The 20598-nt window shown below is 36.1% G+C and overlaps 1 protein-coding gene across 4 annotated transcripts in view; it reads left to right on the top strand.

The window, feature by feature from the left end:
- Positions 1 to 3928: 3928 nt before the first annotated feature.
- Positions 3929 to 20598, top strand: part of PCNT (pericentrin) — a 112235-nt gene continuing 95565 nt past the window's right edge. For all 4 annotated transcript variants that reach the window (XR_014492080.1, XR_014492081.1, XM_083359160.1 and 1 more), the window contains exons 1-11: positions 3929 to 3983; positions 5654 to 5815; positions 6116 to 6371; positions 6772 to 6830; positions 7569 to 7716; positions 9324 to 9448; positions 10998 to 11088; positions 15602 to 15863; positions 16316 to 16403; positions 17802 to 18018; positions 20003 to 20241. Coding sequence is in view for 2 of the 4 variants with exons in the window: in XM_083359160.1 (XP_083215286.1) it covers positions 3930 to 3983; positions 5654 to 5815; positions 6116 to 6371; positions 6772 to 6830; positions 7569 to 7716; positions 9324 to 9448; positions 10998 to 11088; positions 15602 to 15863; positions 16316 to 16403; positions 17802 to 18018; positions 20003 to 20241 (1701 nt within the window). In the remaining 2 variants the exon portion in view is untranslated. The remainder of the gene's footprint in view (positions 3984 to 5653; positions 5816 to 6115; positions 6372 to 6771; positions 6831 to 7568; positions 7717 to 9323; positions 9449 to 10997; positions 11089 to 15601; positions 15864 to 16315; positions 16404 to 17801; positions 18019 to 20002; positions 20242 to 20598) is intronic.

Below are 20598 nucleotides of genomic sequence, written 5' to 3'. Positions count from 1 at the left end.
ATATTGCAAAGACAGAGTATGTTGTTGAAAGTAAAGTCTACATCGTGATTCATCCAAGCCGGGGATAAACAACATGGCAACTGCTTTAGAAAGAAGGTTACAGTTTATTGAAGAGCAGAGCCAGAAAGAAAGATGGCTCTGGCAGGGGAAAAAAAAGGACTGAGCACATGTAGGGAGTGGGTTTTTATACCCTCTTGAGCCTTTTTTTTTGAATGATTTCGTGTTCCTGTTTGAGGCTATTTCCTGTGTCACGTATTCTGAGCTGAGTCTGGGTTTGCCCTTTGGCATCTGTGGGCTAGCCCTATTATGTCCTGTCTTAGAGTTTGGGTGGGGTATGTAGATTTTAGGTCTTTGTCTTCCTAAGCTTCTAGCCTGGGCCTCCTACATCTGCATTTGTACAGAGCTTGGGAAAGGGAGAGCTGGGGCTATTAAGCAAACTGGGCATGCTTTTCTGGTTCTTCAATATCTTTTGAGGAAATATATTTTTCTGCCTTTTAATATTTACTTCTCTGGGAAGCTGACTTCCCACAATGTGAAAAATACTGAAGGGATTTTATTATGCTTAAAGGTTGATGTTAGTAATATTGATATTAGTAGTGATACTTTGTAATCATCTTTTTTTACGTGCAAGCAGTTTTGTAGGTGCTTTATATTGGGAAATTAGTTATATAAAAGCAAATGTTTCATGCTTTAGGTACAGGTGATTGCTTACATGAAAAGAGCATGGTAAGGAGAGGGGGAAAGGAGCTGTGGTGGAGCCTGGGTTGTTGTGTATGTAGGGATTATTTTTCTGTACCTTTTGGTTCCTAGTACCAAGACCAGATCTCTTTGTTCTGAAGGGGTATAAAAGGTGGAAGACATCTTTCCTGGTTGTTGCCTTCATCTCTCTACCAGCCACGAAGAGAGATGTGGCCACCCAACTCTATTTTGATCAAAATAAAAGTTGTTTGCTTGCTGAAACCTCGGCTCAGGAGTTTCTTTTGGCTCTCTTAAATTCCTGAGTAATGCTGGGGCAATTGTGAGGCTAAGTGTAAAACCTTACAATACTTTCCTACATTATTAATTAGAAATCTAGTCAGCACATTCACATCTGAGATTGTATGTATCTATTACATTTTTTGTGTATGTGTATGTGTGCCTTTGAATCAGTATTGACTCCTAGTGACTGCTTGGATAACCCTGCAGTTTTCTTGCTAAGGTATTTTCAGCAGTGATTTGCCATTGCTTTCTTCCTAGGGCTATGAGGGAGTGACTAAACCAAGGTCATTCATTTGGCTTTGTGCCTAGGGTGATACCAGAGCTCACCAGTCTACCAGTTTCTAGCCTAATTCCTTGGGTGGGCAGAAGTAAAAAAAGACTTGAAGGTACATTTCTCCCCCACTAACTTAAGTACAATACTATATATACACAGCCAGGGAAAATATATAGTAGTACTGTATATTCATAATCTTTCACCAGCAACATTTAAAAACGTATCTGAAATGAGTTCACAAATGTTTAATAACATTTCTCAGTCAGAAATGGTGCTATTCCATTTTTTTTCACATTTATACAGTGTTCTTAGGTGATGGATCTTCATATACAAGTTATAACATAGTTTTCAGACAGTGGAGTTTCCACAACAGGGCTTGAATTTTATTCAACAGAACCTGGAAAATGCTTGGGATTAGTTATTAATTATTACAGTCCTCTGGCTTCAGAGACTTTTTATTCAAACACATTGCAATAATTCTTAAGAGTTTTGTTACATTCCAAAGCTAGTTAATTAACCCCTCGTTAGATATGTGAAGATATGAAATAATGAGAAGATATATGGATGAACTGAAGGTTGTGTTCAATTCAATGAAATAGTGTTTAAAACATATTGGTAGTCTGACTTGTAGAAATCATGATTGCCAGTGAGACTGAAATTCTAGACTTGTTCTAAGCACAAAACTCAGCCAAGAAGGAAACAGCAAACCAGTTCTGAACATCTTGCCCAGGAAAACCACAAGGAATTGTCTGAAGGGTGGCCAGGAGTCAAAAGCAACTTGAAGGTACTTTGCCCCCACTAAGTACAATAGTACTGGTATACTCTGCCAGGGAAGATATATAGTGTTATGTACTGGAATGTAATGATGCAAGCCATTGACCCTCCTCTGTTGTGGAGAAGCTAAGTAGGCATTTCCTGCCAAGCCGAGGCTAGAGTCAGTCCCAACAGTTTCAGCGGGAACATTTGTATTTGGGGCGGGAGAATTCAGGCAGGTAATTGGAGGAACACCTGAGGGCTTATGTGTACCGCCATTACTTGTAGCTGAGCAGCTGTTTTCTTGAGACAATAAAGAGATGCTTTGATGCTGTGTCGCTCCTTGCCTATGACTTAACCCACTACATAAAATATAGTACTGTAATTTCTCCTTGGTTTCATGGCAAAACCCTACTTAAAATTCTGTTTTGACAGACAAAATCACAGTTTGATCACCGATTTTTGCAATTAAAAAGTGCTATCAAAAATTTACTATTAGGGCCATTGAAATAGTACTAATAGTATCAACTATTTCAATTAGTAGAGAAGCAGAATGCAGCTTCAGCGCTGTAAACAAAAAAAAAAGCTCACTCTTGATACGTAGCATATCCAATCTCACATTTGTAAGAAAAATCTATCAAACACTTCAATGCCAAATGTGATTGCAAATGTGCAATCAACAGAGTCGGTTCCAGGTCTTTTCAGGGAAGAAATAAGCCATAAAGGAAACAGCAGCTGCTCCACTCTAGTTATCATTTTTTGCTGATTAGTGCTGGAGAAAGGAGAAACGTTCCTTTTTCTTAAGATGAATTTTCTTAGAGAAAAAGAGCTTGATTCGTAAACATGTTACAATCTACGCCGCTGCCTTTTCCTCTTCCTGTTACCAGCGGCTCTTCTACATGGAGGGAATCCGTTTTCGCTTCGCTGTACTGTATTAATGGAGCTCTGACGGTGGGGAGTGAAATTTAAAACTAAACCAGAGACTGCGCAATATGTTCTCCTGGATCAGGGGTAGGCAACCTTGGCTCTTTTATGACTCGCGGACTTCAACTCCCAGAATTCCTGAGCCAGCATAACTCAGCTTGAAAACCCCTTTTCCCTCAGCACGGCTGGCTCAGGAACTCTGGGAATTGAAGTCCACGAGTCATAAAAGAGCCAAGGTTGCCTACCCGTCCTGGATCAAGTTACGGTCGTGAGTTTTCTTTGGGGAGCCGCCCGCTTGTGTAATACAGAAAAATAAAGTTAGAACTCAATTCTTGGAGAGAAAAATTATTAACATTTAATGTATTGGAGGAGTGTGAAATACGCCCACTGTAAACTAGGAATTCTTACAGCTGTGATAGCGAAAAAAATGTAGCACAATGCTATTCTTTCCAACTCCTAGGATGACTTAAAAGGGTAAAAAATAATATAAACAGAAAACCAAAACGTAGAAGGCAAAGACTTCCGAGTGCACCGTCGGCAGAAAAAGACTCATATGAATTTAGTATATAACTTTCTTTCAGATGCCGTTCACACTCCTTTTGTATAGGGCACTGAGGCCTCTAGACACGTTGCAGTTTCGAAATTTTGAAAATGGAAATCAAAAGAAAGCTTCCCCCCCCCCGCCGCCCCCGCGAGGACCGTAAAAGAGCTTCGGAGTTCCCAAGTTCTCTGTGTGTCACATACACAACCGCCTTCTCCCCATTCGGCGGTTACACGTTCCGGAAGCTCGGCCGCGAGCTCAGTTTGGAGCGTCTCGCCTTGCTGCTGCCTCCTTATTGGTTCCCGGCGCTCCAATACTTGGCGCCGAGGCAGCTTGGCTTAGGCTTCGCAGGGCACCTGGGTGGGAGGGGCGCTGGATGACGTCAAAGGAGCCCATTGGCTGAAAGTTGAAGGCTTCAGCGGGTTGCGCGACCGTTGCTGGCCCAAAGTATCGTTGGCCATGGAAGGGGGAGATCCTGCAAGAGTTCGAGAGGCTGCTGGCGGTCCTCCCGAGGTGCGTTGCTTTCCGCTGCTCTGTGGCGGGGTGGTCGCAGACGCTTATTTTTCCGAGCTGCCTGGGGAAGGCTCCATCCGCAGGGTCCGAGGTCTGTGGTGTGCTGGATGGAGAAGGGTCCTTCTCGCCGCCTCGGGTGTGAGATACGCCTGTCTGCACGGCGCATGGTTCTTCCCCCTTTAGGGGGTTGCTCGGCTCAATGCAGTAGCAATTCCCGCATTCTTAGGAGGTTCTGCTTCTTCAACTGGTCTTTCATTCACAAAGGACGCCTTCTGTGATTTCCCCACCTCCCTTTTCGCCAATAGGGGCGGCTGACAGTCCTTCACCACTTAAAGCAGTCTGTCCTGCACCGAAAGAAGAATCAGTTGATTTTGTGTGTTCTGCTGTTTTTATGTTTTTACGTTGTTTGTTTTCAAATGTTTTTTATTGAAAAGTTTTACAAAGTTTTAATGAAAAAAAACCCCTCCCCACCAACCCTCCCCCCCCCGACTTCCCAAAGCAGAATACAGGGTATTACATATAGCAATCTTAAGCAAACATATGCTAAATGTCTAATACAACGTTAACAAACCTTCCACCCTTTAACTCCCTTATAACAAAACTAATTATAATAATACTTCTATAATTATTAAAATTATTCATATACTATTTGAAACTTTCTAGTCCCATATTTGTTTTGTATATAATCAATCCATCTTTCCTATTTTCAAATGTTTTAACAACTGTAAACTGCCCAGACTCACGGGCGGCATATAAATATAACAAGCAAGTATTAAACATTGTAAACAATTATTTTTATTAGAGATATTTTAGAGGGAAAAGGCCCTGAAATTGGATTAATATACTTTTAAAAGTTACAAACAGACTACACTACATTGGCCATAGTGTGTCGCTCCAGTTGCTTATATTACACACAAACCATTATATTCACTGAGTACTTTAAAGCAGTAAATATCAAAAAGCAAGATTTCCTTTAAAAGGAATTTGCTTTAGAAGTTAGTGAGGAACTGATTTAGCAAGGATAATCCAGAAAACCAGGGAAATTAGCTCACATGGTGTAACAAGATGGTGGGCTTGTTGTCACTGTAAGTTGGGGGGGCACAAAGGGAGGCTCAGCCAATCTCAGTGTATACAGGTTGTACTTTGACAATAAAGGTTCATTCATTCATTCAAATGAAGATAAACATCTTAAAATTAATCTCTAAAGAAAAAGGGAATAGTTGAAGTTAGATTTCTGTAAGATTTCAGAATACTTTGAAACTATAGCAGAACGTTTTACTAACAGATGGGACATAACTTGATGCTAAACATCTAGTTATAGCAAAGAAATGCTAAATCTTAGTGTAGTTATGCAAATCATATTATACAAATCAAACTGTTGTAATCTTGGAGAAAAAAGTAATGTACACTTTAATAATCCTTTATGCTGTTATCGGAAGAGTGAAACTGTATCTGGATAACTTAGTGATTTCATATAGCAGTACAACAGTGTGCATTGCTGATCCAACTTATTTAAAATCAGCAGGAAAAATGACCAACTCCAAACAGTCAAAGCATACTAAGCTGATGAAGAAAACTCAATTTTTTAAGAAAAGGATTGAAATCTGGTTATCATATTAATGTTCTTGTGTATATGTATAAATAATGTAATGCATTTTACTTCTCTTTAGATTCAGGAACAAGAACAGAATTATGACATAGGTGAATTTTTTAAGTGTCAAGATGAGGACAAAAACTTACATGCTAAACTGATGGAGGAACAACAGCAATTATTAGAAGACTTGCAACAAAAAGTGGAAGCTACGCTTCAAGGGGAGCTGCAGCAAGCTGAGGTACAGTATTCAATAGAATAATAAAGTCCTTGGCTATTGCAGATCTTAAGTCCCCACTGATTGCAACTAATAGTGTTTTTAATTTGTGCCAATATGATGTTATACTCGCATTAGTTAAGAAACCAAGCTGTGAGGAAATGGCATGCTGCTCTCAAAACCTCATATAAACCTAATATATCTTCTGCTTTTAGTAGCAGTTTGATTTCAAGGAGCATAGCATTGGAACTCTAATATTGTGAGAAACTGATAATAATTATAATAAAGCATATTTGTTCATATACTGTCTTTTTTAATTTGTAGGTTCCAGATAATCTTAAACTGGAAGCCTTAAGACTAACTTCAAATAACATATACACATCTCAGATGGAGCTAATGCAAATGAATCTGACAAAGGAGAAGGAAACTGCCCTAATGGAGCTACGTGAAATGCTTAATGATAAGCATGCTCAAGAAATTGCAGTTCTGCAAAGTCGATACCATCTTGAATTGGAACATATAAACAAACAGAATCAGAAAGAAAAGGAAGAAATGGTTTTGAAACATCAACTTCACATGGGTATACAATTTATAGATTCCAACTCTATGATTAATAAGACAGCAATTTTTTTGATGAGCTGATTTATTACTGAAGCAATAAATTGGAAGCAAAATGATTCCCAAGTACAGTAATAATGGATCATAGTCATACAGTATATTCAGAGTGAAATTAAAATGAAATAAAAAATGAGTTGCCAGTAAAATTTTAAAAAATTAAAAATTTAAATGAAATGAAATTAAATGTAATAAAACTTTGTAGTATTCTGACTATTTTGTACAAGCTGAAGGAGGGAATTTCAACAATGATGTGCAAAAAATACTTTCAAAATTAATGAAGAATGTGCTTTCACTACCAAATTTTAAAACATATTCATTTGAACCTATATGTCAGTCCCATTCTGTTCCATTTCATTTTGCAGATGAAATGAAGGAGAAAATAAGTCTGGAAATGGAGAAGAGACATTTTCACACTTTGGAGGTATTGCATGTAATTTGTTACTTTTATTAAATCACATTTCTATCTTTTAAAACATCTGTTTTAATATTGTTCAGAATCTGATATGAATATGCTAATTAAAAACAGGTTTTATATATATAATTTTGAGATGTCAATAAGGTCTGTGTGTTCTCATTTCTAATGCCTGTCTTCATCCTAGCTACTACTTGGCTTATTACATTTTTCAATAGCTTATAGGTTGGTGATCAGTAACGGAACCATTACCATCTGTATAACTTTGGGTTCTTCTGCCTTAGAGTACAGAAAACAAATAACTATTAAAGGCATGGAAGAAACGGCATGTGTATGTAAACAGGACAGGGCAACAGTGCTGAGAAGAGTGACAAATGTTGCTGTTTCAGTTCTCTCAAAATACTCTTAGAGGCAAGTATAGGAGTGAAATTGCCAATACCAGTCTTCCTAAGGTCACCTAGTTAAGGATATATTCAGAGTTCTGTGTTTCCCTTTAGGAAACAGATTTCAGAGGTGCTCAAAGAATCCTGAGATGATTAGTAAGATGTTAGTGTTTTTGGGGAAAAAAGGTAGGTTTCGTGTTTTGATACAGGCCTTGCAATAGAATCCTATTCAATTTCTGTGAAGTCTTACAGTGCAGTAGATGAGACAGAGTAGAAGAGTTACTAAAGTTAGAAAGAGTCCAATTTGGAAAAATGTTTTAGTAAGGTAATGGCATTTTAATTATGAAATTTAATTTTCTTTTAGAATCTTAAAAAGGAATGGGCCTCGAATGCAGATGTCAGTTTAAAACATCAGACTGAATTGAACAAGCTGAAACAAAACTTAACAGCAGAAACTGAGGAATTAAAGAAAAAAATGGAAATGCTCTCTTTTGAAAAAAGACAAGCTGAAAGTAAGCACTTCATTTTGGGAATAATTTTCTTTCCAATATCTCTGTGCTCCCCAGAGAGGTTAAGAAATCAGCAAGATAAAGGATTTTATTGTAGCATTAAAACAAGAAGATGCTTGTTACTGTTTTCGATACAAAGTAGACTTCATTTATTTTGAAGTATATGTTTTTCAAAACTGAAGAATTGGCTTACAGAGTGATGTGAAATTTGTTAAGTCTTAAATAACTAGGAACTAAAAAAGTAATTATCAGAATCAATACTAGATGTTGTATATTAGATAATGTTGCTTTTTTCTTTGTCTCAAGTAATCAAGATTTGCTTAGCCTTCTGCACTGGTAGGAAAAGTGATAATGTGAGGTTTGCTATAATCCTTACACTATCACTAACATCTTCTGCAAGTAGTTCTAAAGAATCTCCAATTTCAGTTTTCTCCTGAACACCATGTCCATGTCCTGGACAGTATTTAGTAATGTACCTAGATTTAATATTAAGTATCTTTCCTCCTTTCAAGAAACAGCAGCACTGATTGCAGTGGAGTTTCTGGGAGATGATAATCTCTACAGAAGTAGGGGCTTGGCTTATAGCAGGGGTGTCAAACTGGCAGCCCACCCCAGCTCTGCAAAGGCAAAAAATGTTGCGATAATTCATGTAACGCAATCGAGTTTGACCCCCATGGCTTATAGCAAAGAATATGTAAGATCTCATAAGCTCATATGCTCAACTGAAAACAAGATATTTAATATTTCTGTTTGTATTGTTTTGAGTGCCCCATGCAGATCTGAATAAGGATGATTAAATATTTAGTGAAGAAAATTGATGAGAGAATTAGCTCTTTATCCTTGGTATTGGGTCAAATCCTCACTTTTTCTCTGTCAATTTTGTTCCAAAGTAATGTAGTATTGTAATGTTCTTTTAAATTTTCTACATTGCAACATAGTCAATTTGAAACAAGTGGGGAAAAACATGTTTTTATTTCATGCAAATTTCTTGCTAGGGTCATTTTATTATTGTATTTTATGTGGCTTGTTTCACTGTTTTTCCATTATATTTAAATGTGTTCTGTCTACCAGCTGTTACCTGATCTCTTTCATCTCCATATATTTCCATTCTAGAAAAGCTATCCAAGTTTAGATCATTTTGTACCTAAACTGCTAATCATTATCTTTAACTGCTATCCCTTTTGCCTTTTGTTATTTTTTCCTGGTGTGGTTCATCTATATGTTATGTAGTACTCTGGAAAAGATGCTTGACATAGCAATTTCCCATTTCTTTCTATTATATCTAGCTATTACACACACATACATGCATACACACCACAGACAAACATGTAAATCTTTCTGTTATAGCCTTTTCTGGTTTGGGATTGCTCCAAATATTTCAATGATTTGTTTTTTAAAAGTTAAATAAAATTGTGCAAACTAAGCAGACCATCAAATTCACTCCTTTTTTCCTACATCTCTTCAGAATTCTCTACTCTATTTCTGATACCAGAAAAGGTAGTTTAAGCAAGTCATTTCAAAAGAGGCACTTTATCTCATGGGCAAAAGGTGTTCATTTTGATCTTTATAATTCAAGAATGTTCATAACAGAACTCAACATTATTTTGTAGTGGAACATCAAAATCTAGAAAATAAATACCATCTAGCCATGAAAAAACTGCAGAGCGAGCATGAAAAAGAAATGCAAGATATAAAAGAACAAAACAAGAAACAAGTAGAAGAGTTGCAGCAGGAGGTAAATATGCATTAAGCACATAGTATTTGATAAAGACAAATCCTTTTGGGAGTCAGAATTCTAAAAAGTTGTATAGAATTATGCCTTACTGCAACACAAAACCATAAAGTGAAGAAGCATTCTGTCCTTTCTGTGTATAAAAATCTGCTCTGACAAAACTTATAAATTCACTTCTCGGTTGCAACTTATTACTGGCTATAACAATGGTCCCCAATCCCTGGTTTGTGGATTGGCACCAGTCTTCAGCATGTTAGAAATTGATCTGCAAAAACAAGTGAAGCTCCACCCACAGGATGCAGGCAGCACATGAAACCATGCCCACTCCGGTCCACGGAAAAACCTCTTTCCACAGAACAGGTCCCTGGTACCCAAAACGTTGGGGGCCACTAGTCTATAATGTCAAGGAGTTTAAGCTATTTCAGATTCTTTAGAGCTCTGGAAGAAGATATTTTAGTGTTAGTGTTCTTAATAGGTATCTCTATGTACATTTAAAGCTCCTAGCTCAACTGTAAGGACCCACTTCAAAACCTCTTCCCAAGAAAGCAGAACTCTTGGAACAGATTCATCCCAAAAGGAACTTTTATTAGGAGAAGTTGACAGCAGGCATAGAAGGCAGGATCTGAGGGTTTCCCTGCTCAAATCAATAGGTTAAAGTAGCAAAAAGCAAACCCCACCCCAATAGTTCATCAGGTGAGTTCAAACGGGCCAATCACCCAGTCCGCTGTGGGAACAAGGCTGATAAGACTCCTTTCCCAAGGCTGTAAAAATTTTGTTGGTTCTTTGCATCTTTTCCACAGCGAGAGATAAGCCAGATGGCCAGAGGCACATTCCTTTCTCACCCCAGTTTGACATCAAGGGGAGAACAGTTCAAAGAGCAAGCAGATAGAGGAAGCGGAGAGGACAAGATACATAGCAATTCCCCAAAGGCTTCCCCCTCCCCCAGGAGCATGGCAGAACCTGCAGAGGGGGGGGACCCCATCTAGTAAAATACCACCACCACCACCAAAAGGGTTCTGACATCACTAGTGTCTCAGCAACATTGTGAAATAGTTTTCCATTGTCTTTTGAATTTTATTTAAATTTCCTAATCTGTCATACTCTGGTATATCCTTGTCGGGTGGTCTCTGCAAGTAATCACTAGAGTGGGCCTTATTTCATTTTTTGAGATAGGTGCCTTGCAAAAATATATTTATTTTTATTGCTTTGATAATTCACAACATAGTTACAATATACAACAAAAACTTGATAGAATAATTGCAAAAGGAGTATGATTTTAAGCATCTGTGTTGGTGATAAATCAGATTCTGATATTTCTTCATATAATAATAGATAAGAAAAAGTATATTTCCGCTAACTTTCTATATCTAAAGTGTTATCAAATATTAATATTCTTCATTTATGTACTGTACATATGGTGATCCAAATGAAAGTGGCATTTCTTTCCAATTGATTCTTCAGCTTCCTCCTTAATAATAGTTCCACAATTCATATAGTAACAAGTTAATGTAAAAACTGACCATGATGTGGTAACTTACTATGACTTCTATAGATACAGAAACTAAAGGCAGAATCAGAAGAAGAAATATCACAACTTTGTTCACAATTGGATGGTGCACGGGCAAGTCGGCAAGAATTAAGTGGTAGGTTTAAAATTGGGAAATTGTAAATTGTAATTAAATTTGCTATAATTTAGTAAATGTATTTTGCTTTATGTTTACCAATATCATATTAAAGGAATGATTTTTTTTAGTGTCATACAGTATATATATACTTAGAAAAGGAATCATTAATAGATTCCTTTAAATTATATTTTGTTTTTATTTTGAATATGCCATGTATTGCATTTTTTAAAAAATCCCATTACAGAAAATGAATGCTAGCTTTAAAATTCATAATTTTGTTGCAAATATTTCATTTTACTGTGCATTTAATATCAGTAAATCGCCTTTGCTGATAAATTGCTTTTTTAAAGGTTTTATTGATTTTCTAATTTTACATTTAAGTATTTAAAAAGCAATATGGCGGCTGGGTTAACTCATAATTCAATGATATACAGATATCTTTAATACAAATCTCAAAATACCACATTAAATATTGCCTCTCTTTTCCTCTTAGTATTTACTGTCTCATTTTTAAACTAATACAGTTCTTATTATGTCAATTAAAAAAAACATTCTTACATTTATCAATAATTTTTAGCTTATACATATACTAATTATTTTAACATTCAGTCTTCATAGACAATCAATGTCCTAATTAGTTTTCCCAATTTTAAGTTTCCCATTAATATTTGAATTTAACATTTGTTATTTATAATTTCCAAATTTTGAGTAACCAAAATTCCCTTTATCAAATTCATCACAAAGTCTAATATTCAGGATACACATCTATTCAAACGTATTCTATTTCTCACCATCTTACATCATCTAATTAATAATGCAATATGGCATTCTTATTTCCTATTAATTTCCAAATATCTTAACCTTAGTAATCAAAATTTCTCTTGTTTCAACATCAAATACTTCCTCTCTTTTTCTCTTAATGTCTACTATCATATTTATGCTAATACAATTCTTATTATATCAGCTAAATAAAGACGTTTATTACATTTATCCATAGATTTTTAGCTTATATATGTCTTAATTACTTTTACATTCAATCTTTATAGACAAATCAATATTCAGTTTTAACTTTTAATATTCATACTTCCAAGTTCTAAATAATCAAAATTTTCTTCATCTCAGTTCATAACAAAATATAGTATTCAAAGTATACATCTTATCTATTTGAGTATATTCTCTTTTAATCTTCACTGATAAGTCAAAACCCCAATTTTCTCCAGCCGTATTCTAGCTTTCTTTCTTTGCCAACTTGCCTTCCATCTCCATGCTTTTAAATCATCAAATGGATCTCCCTCTGTTATATGTATTATTTGAAATAAAAGATGGCATTCAATCACCATTTTTTTGGAAGTACTAACAAATCGTCTCTCTTTTTCCATCTCGATGTAGATGTCCTGAAATATTTATCTTCCCTTCAGTCTGTTCTTCTTTTTGGTCCTCAGGCTTCTTCTGGTTTGTGTAGAAAATCTTTTCCATTTTCAATATTATCAGTCTCTTCCTGCTTTTCCCTTAGCTATTTGTTGTTCAATTAAATCTTCTGTAATAGTATTTCATTGTTCCACTTCTATTATATCCTGTGTAGTTGATTCTTTAGTTGTAGTCAAAGTTTGCATTTCTATATCTAGGCTGACATCTTGTTCTTTGTAGCCTCTTATTTCATCAATAGCTGTAATAATAGTTTTAAGAATTGCTTTCATCATAAAAAGAATCTGTTCCTGATCTTCAGCCATATTTTCTTAATAGTGTGTTAAATTAAAAGCTTTACAATCAAAGAATAAGAGTAATCTTGTCACTGAGTATGGAACACAGCTGGGCTTCTTACAGCTGATATCTGCCAAGGTTACAGAACTTATCTATAGTCTGGGCTGCAAGCCAAGTCTCTGTTAGGCAATAACAGGTTGTAATATCAGGTTTAGCCACAAGGTGTCACCATTTAGGAATTTTTGTATTAAGTCCAAATTTTTTAACCCTTTTCCTGATTTTGCTTCTTTTTTGTAGATAAAAACCCAAATCTTCAATAAAAATAAAGAATCTTCTACTCCTCAAGCTTTAGAAAAGTAAAAGTCCAGTTAGAATCAGGTTATTCTTTTAATGTTTTAAACTCCCCTGGATAGTCAGTCGCGGCTATTACAGGGTAGGATAGAGTTTCCCTTCCCTCTCTCCACAGGGGGGGAAATACTTTGGGCAGCTTATACAGGTAGAAAAAATAATTAGGATTAAAGAGAGATTCAGACCTCACCTAGTCTCTTCCGTGCTGCTTTGTAGGTGCTTGGTGGTAAGTGTGACTTCGGCTGTCTGCAGCCTAGTGATGAGCCATATTGCTATGGCCAGTCTTTCGTCCACTGGTTGGGAGGGCTGCACTGGATAGAGTGGAAAAGCTTCCGCGATCCCTCCTTGCTGGTTGCCCCTACAGGGCGACTTTCAACCCTTTCCAGGGTCCCCCAGCGATGCAAAATCGGACGTGGAAGACAAGCTTGCCTTCCAAGTGGCCGTGCTGGCAAATCGGAAGTCGTCCTTTAAATTATATTATTAACAGCATTTTAAATTTCATTTTTGGAAATAGACATAATTTTTCCTGTTCAAAAGTATGGGACATATGTATCACAAACTCACTTGTAAATTTTTTAATTTCAGTTCACAGTAATGATTGTGGTTCAGTTCCTAAGTCCTGACTGACTCTTCACAATTCGACCATATCACACCAGGCTCCCCTGTCCTCCAATCTCCTGGAGTTTGCCTAAATTCATGTTCATTGGTCAGTGTTACTATCTAACCATCTCATCCTCTGCTCTCCCCTTCTCCTCTTGCTTTCAATCTCTCCCCTTCTTCTTTTGCTTTCAATCTTTCCCATCATCAGGGTCTTTTCCAATGAGTCCTCTCTTCTCATTAGGTAGCCAAAGTATTTGAGCTTCAGCTTCAGCATCTGTCATTCCTATAGTAACGGTATTTGATCTCTATAGGCCTGAGTGATCTGAAGTCAGGGAGGATCATTGTTTCTCATACACATTTTTCCCATTTACTCAAAATCAATCTTTGGTAGCCTCGCTTAGTTATGTTTCACCTCTTAAAGAGCACTTGTTGCTGTAATTACACAAAGCAAAGCTATTCAGGAATATTTCCATAGATAGGGAATTCTCCTAAGAAAGTTAATTGGACAGTCTTCACAGATGGATTAATTGTGGCATTATTTTGATTTACATCAAAAACTTAATTTGATAGAATAGAATCGATGCAAGAAGTGTATGGTATTAAGCATTTGTGTCTGAGATCCCAAAATCTAGTATTTGTCCAAATAATATGAAGGACCTAAAGTGCAATTCCAGTAACTTTCTATACAGCATCTGAAGTACAGGTAGTCCTTGACTCACAACCACAATTGAGCCCAGGATTTCTGTTGCTAAATGAGACAGTTGTTAAATACATTTTGCCCCATTTTACAACCTTTTTTGCCACAGTTGTTAAGTGAATCACTGCCGTTATTAAGTTAGTAACAGACTTGGTAAGTGAATCGATTTCCCCATTGACTTAGCTTGTCAGATGATCACAAAAGGTGATTGCATGACCTTGGGACAGTGCAACTGTCATAAATATGAGTCAACCGTTTGAATTTTGATCACGTGACCATGGAGATGCTGGATGGTTGTAAGTGTGAGAAATGGTCATAAGTCACTTTTTTGTCCCAAAGGTGCTTTTTGATGAGGCAACTGGACTTTTTTTTCTCTTAGAAGATGTTTTGCTTCTCACCTAAGAAATTTCTTCAGCTCTGAAGCCTCTTGGATGAGCTGAAGAAGCTTCTTGGATGAGAAACAAAATGTCTTCAAAGAGAAAAAAGAAAGTCCAGTTGCCTCGTGGAAAAGCACCTTTGGGACAACCATGACTTTAGTTCTTGTTTTGGTTCTATCATTTTGTGCAGTGCAATCTAGCTGTATTGTGGAAAGAAAAAGTGTGATTCTTTGCCCAGAAAGCATTGCAGGCCTCTGCCCTGATAAATGAAGAAATGAAAAAAGGACAATTAAAAATGAACGTTGTGTTATCCTTTGGGATCTAAGGTGTGTCTAAAAAGCTGACTTGAATCTTTGTAAACTGACAACCATATATGTCTAATGAATAAGATAAAACTACTGCCATATCCATTCCCTATGTAGACCACTGATGTGAGTTGATTAAGCAATCACAGCATCCTGTAAAATTTAGATTGGCAAGGTAGAATGAGGATGACTTTATTTAATTTGTTTGTCATATATTTTTTCAATCAGAGGGCCAGCTGAGTAAATCGTATAAATTTATAATATGATGCAATCCTATAGATAAATATAAGAGTATACAATATCCTACTGAATTCCATGAGATCTTTTGCATAGATGTGCATAGAATGGAAATACATGTTTTTGTAATGATATCTCCATGTTCAGAATTAAGTCCCATTTTTTTCAGTATTGAACCCTTAATAATATGGGAGTTGCATTTTTTAAAAAACATTCAGCTGAATTAATATATTTAAAGTAAACAGTATTTTTTTTTTACCCATCAGAACTGAAAATACAGCTGCTTGCTCGTACGTCACATGTGGAAGAACTGGAGTATCTGAAAAAAGATTTTCAACTTAAATGGGATAAAAAAAAGACTGAACATGAAACTGAGTTGGAACAACTAAGGCTTTATTTTGAACAGAAATTAAAGTCTGTGGAAGAAAATTACAGAGAAGAATTAACAATGTTGCATCAGAGATTGCAAGAAGTAAAAGATTATTCCATAGAAGAGGAGATGGAAAAATCTCAAGATACAGAATTTGGGTTAAGCTAATAATTTAATATTGCTATCCTGCTATTGGTTCCACCTCAGTAAGCCTTAAATCCTAGTTTAGGATGAATATAATAATTATCTTAATTTCTTGTTAAAGAAAACTTTTTAGCTAGCCATAGGGAAAGGTACTATGACTTCCAGTTTATACAAGAGTAACTGTTCACGTGACTCTTGAGAAGTTATTCCCGTATATTACAGATATTGGAATATTAGAATTTTACTGAACACTTAGTGTAAAATGAGTTGTATATTACTAACTTCTAACTGATAAATGAACATGAATTAGGAAATCCATACAGCTTTACTTCATGCTCGTATTTTATTCATCATAGGTTACAATATTGATACATATGTGAGGATTGTAATTCAGAAAGTTTAAATTATTCTGTTCTTAATACTAGCTAAAGTTATTTTTCTGAATTATTCCATATATTTTATACAGCCCTTCTATTACGCTATTGGAAGAAATGACAGAAAAAGAGAGATTGGAGTTGTTTGAACAGCTAACTCAGCAATTGGAGCACTATAAGGTCAGTTACCAAGCAATAAATAGTATTTGGAAGTTATTTAGCTCCTCCATACCACCTGTTACAGTGTAAAGATGCTAAGGGTATGATTTACTGAGAACATATCCTTATAGTGAAGCTTCCCACTTGCAGACAGCCTACTACTGAAGTTGGAAAAAGAGTGTTCTTGTTTCTGTTTTAAATGGTTAGGTTGAATAATCGACAGTTGAATTACAGATAGTATTCGACTAATAACTTTGATGGAACTTGCCCATTGAGAGTGAGATGTTGCAACAGCCATTAAGTAAAGCGCCCATGTGATCACCTCACCTATGGTCCCCATCCCTACTCTTCCCAATGCAATCATTAAACATGTGCAGTGGAAGGTCTGGGAGAACTAGCACAGCCCATGTGCCAGGCTTCCAGAGGCCTCCCCTACCTGCTAAGGCATCCTGTGCTCTGCTTCCCACCCTTTAGAGTGGGCCTGCTTCCCACCCTATAGGACCCCAGTCCCTCCTCACCCTGCATCATCTATCACCACTTAGCTTTCAAAGATCTCCAAAGCTTGGGTTAGGAAAGGAGGACAAGCCACTCTGTTCCTAAGCCACCATTTTGGGGGAGGCTGCATGGGTATGGGTCATGTCACATGGGACATGTATGGGTCATGTCACATGGCCCAGGAACAGAATGGCCTTCTGCTTCCTCAAGCAAGCTGTGGATTGCAGTAGATCTTTCCAGAGCAATTAGGAAAGTAGAGCAAGCCACTTTCTTCCTGAGCTGTGTTGAATGGCTGAATTGAATTCTCTTTGAATTCTCTTTCTATTTGTTATTGGACAGCCCTTAGCAATCCATTTTTAACTTAAATGTGATGTGAAAAGTCATTTCCTTCTGCTTGATTAAAATTCTGTGGTTTTAAACTACCCAGCTCGAGGGGAGGGAAGGAGATATTTTATTCACAGGAAAAAAAGAACAAATTTGAAAAAAATAAATACATCATTTTACCACTTTAAGCTGCTCCAAAGACATTTTTTTCCTTTTTACCTGTTTTTAAAAAAAGATAATTTACTATATGAATTTATCAGTTTAACTACTTTAACTTACGTTCTAAAATCAACAATTAACCTTTTTTCCTTGAATTATTTTATTCATTTCTGCACCTTGACTTTGTTTGCATTAATATTCCAGTTGTTAAAACCAATGCTATATTTAACAGTTGTTCAGTTCTCATTTTCTTTATGAAGATTTAGATTTCTCAGCCTGATTGTGATGTTGCTAAAATGTCATCTGCATATTGTAGTATAATATTGCACTTTAACCAAGAGTATAAATTGTTGTGATGTATAAAATTGTGCAAAACAGTTAAATTAGATAAAAATTCAAATTTCCTAGACTTAATACATTTCTCTTACATGTTCACTTTAGGAAGAACTTTGTTCTTTACAATGGCGTTTGAATAAAAAACATTCACACGAGATTGAGCTATTAAGATCTACTCTCACACTCCAATACCAAGAGAATATTATAAAGCTGAAATTGGAGCTCTCAGATAGATATACTTCTGAAATAGAACAACTGAAAAGGAAACATTGTTTACATCTTGAACAGCTCCGTGCCAAAATTTCAGATGAACACCTCAAAGGTAAAAAGACACTGTCTCATAAGCAAACTGGGTATTTTAAATGTCCTGACTTGTAACAGATTTAGAAGAAAAACCTCTAAATGGGCACATTTTGCGTCAAATGTCAAAGTTAAATAAATGATTATCCACTTAGCCAGTAGTCATATATTGTACAGGAAGAGCTCACTTATTGTCTGGCTTGTTCAGCAACCAGTTGAAGTTATGACGATGCTGAAGAAATAATTTTGCAACCAGTTCTCACATTTATGACCTTTGCAGTGGCCTTTGCTCACATGATTGCCATTATAATAATTTTTTGTTGACCTGTGTCTGACCTGTTTTTCTCCCCCCCCCCTTGCAGAGTGCAGAGTCCCTGCCCACCCTTTGTAATGCCTTCCTCTTTAATCTCTCCACTGTGCAATGGGAGAAAGGCAACAGGTCACGTATAGGAAAGATTGCTTACAGAAATTGCTTGGTGTCTTCTCCCACCCTCCGCCCTCATAGAGCAGATACATTGCTTAAAAAAGGATGGGAGTGATCTTTTGTGGAGAGAAAAGTGGCTTTTTGGGGAAACCTGCAGGAAAGATTGCAAACAGTGATCACATGACTTCAGCAAGCTTGGTAATGCATCGTAAGTGTGAGTGGGTTGCCAGATGTCCTAATTACAATCATGTAATCTCAGGTCTGCTGCAACAGTTGTAACTTTGGGCATAGGTTGCAAATCCCTTCATGGTTGTTTGGTCAGGACTACCTGTAGCTGTTAATTATTAAGATTAAATATGTATTTTACAATGAATATTTTATTTGGGAGCAAACAAAGGTTCCTCGTAGCAGTTTTGGGATATAGTACTTTTTATATTGAGATTTTGCTTGCTTAAAAGAAAATAAAACCTCTGAAGAATTAAAGAGATAAAACACTAATGATTTAAAAACACAACTAATGGCTTAAGTACAGAACTGGCAGAGAATAGTTCTTCCTCATCCTCTCCTATTCTAATGTATTGAGAAATATATACCATAATATATTCACCAGCCTCTAAACTTCACAAGATTTTTTGTCGCTGTTATAAATCTTTAAAACTGCTGCATAAAACCGTAAGTTTGAAAAAATATCTTAAAATCTACCTTTTTTGGAGGGGGGTAGTATCATTCAATCTTGTATTTACGATTGGTAAACCTTATATCTGTAATGTAGTTACATAAATAATTGAAAAAATGTATTAAAATATTTTAGCATGTGTAATTTGATAACCCAGCAACTAAATGGTTGAATTACCTGGTTATATTGTTTAGAGCAAAAAATTTTATGAAACCTTTTATAAACTTTACTGTAATTCTTAGTAGCCAGCTGGGTGACCTTGGGCCAGTTACACTCTCTCAGCCCAATTCACCTCACAGGTAGTTGTTGTGGGGGAAATGGTAGAAGGAAGAAGTATTACGTATGTTCACTGCCTTGAGTTATTTATAAAAATAATGAAGGGAGGATATAAAAAATAGAATATTGTGTTCCTGATTTATTGCTTAGGCAATAAGACCTCTATTAAACCCATCTCTAGAATTTCAGCATACTTTTACATACATATGTCTTCTGTACTGTCTCTTAAGCTTGCAGAAATATTACTTTTCTAGATTGGCTTTCATTGGGACAGAACCAATATTTCCCAGCTATTCCATGTGGGTTGACATTTGTCTCTTATCAGAGAATTAGGTTTATGAATGATTTATAATTGCATCATAGTAGAAGTGATAACACAGTTTCTCAGAATTCACAAGAGAAGGTATCAATGACAGTCAACCCCCAGGCCTTTGGGAACCACTTTACGTAAGTGATGGGTAAGCATGTGAAGCTTTATTTGCCCATGCACAGAATTAAGTTGCACATGTGAAATCATTGCCTCCCCTTCTACCACTGCCACCTCTACCGGTCCATAGAGCCAAAAGGATTGGGGACTGCTGGTCTGTCAAACCCTCTTTTCTGTGCTTTAAAACATTTTATCATTTTCAGAAATTACTAAAATTCGTCTACAAAGTGCTCAAGATGCTGCATGTCAGGTAGAAACAGAGGTGGCAGAGCGACTCTTGATATTAGAGAATGAATACAAGAATGACCTGGGCTGTCTTCAGCTTGAGATGCAATCCATTTCTAGTCAACAAGAAGAAATAGAAGAACTGAAGAGAAAAAATACTGAATTAAAACAAATCGGCATAGAACAAGAAAAAAATGTGAAAGAAGAATTGGAACAGGTATATAATGAGCAACGCAAAAATACTGCTTTTAGGAAATAATTTGTTTAAACATATCTGTTATCTTTATTATTGAAAAATAATAATCTATCCCATTTTTTAAAATTACCAACAAGGTGAATGTTTACTGTGCAGTCAAGGGTCAATGAAAATAAGTAATTGTTTAAAAAAATAACAATTTAATTTCAGAGTTTAAAGATTGCTTTATTAAAGATGAAACTAGCTCAAAGATATTATCATTAACATAGCTTCTAAATATATTCTAGTCAGATTGCTATTGCTGGTATAGAAATAAGCAAACTGACTTGTAGCAGACATTTTTCTAAAATGACAAAGAAGGTCAGGGCAAGAAAGAGG

This window comes from Vipera ursinii, assembly GCF_947247035.1.
Source record: "Vipera ursinii genome assembly, chromosome: 1".
Classification (NCBI taxonomy): domain Eukaryota; kingdom Metazoa; phylum Chordata; class Lepidosauria; order Squamata; family Viperidae; genus Vipera; species Vipera ursinii.
The sequence above is the reverse complement of the archived record's forward strand: the minus strand, read 5'-3'. Positions and strand labels throughout refer to the sequence as shown.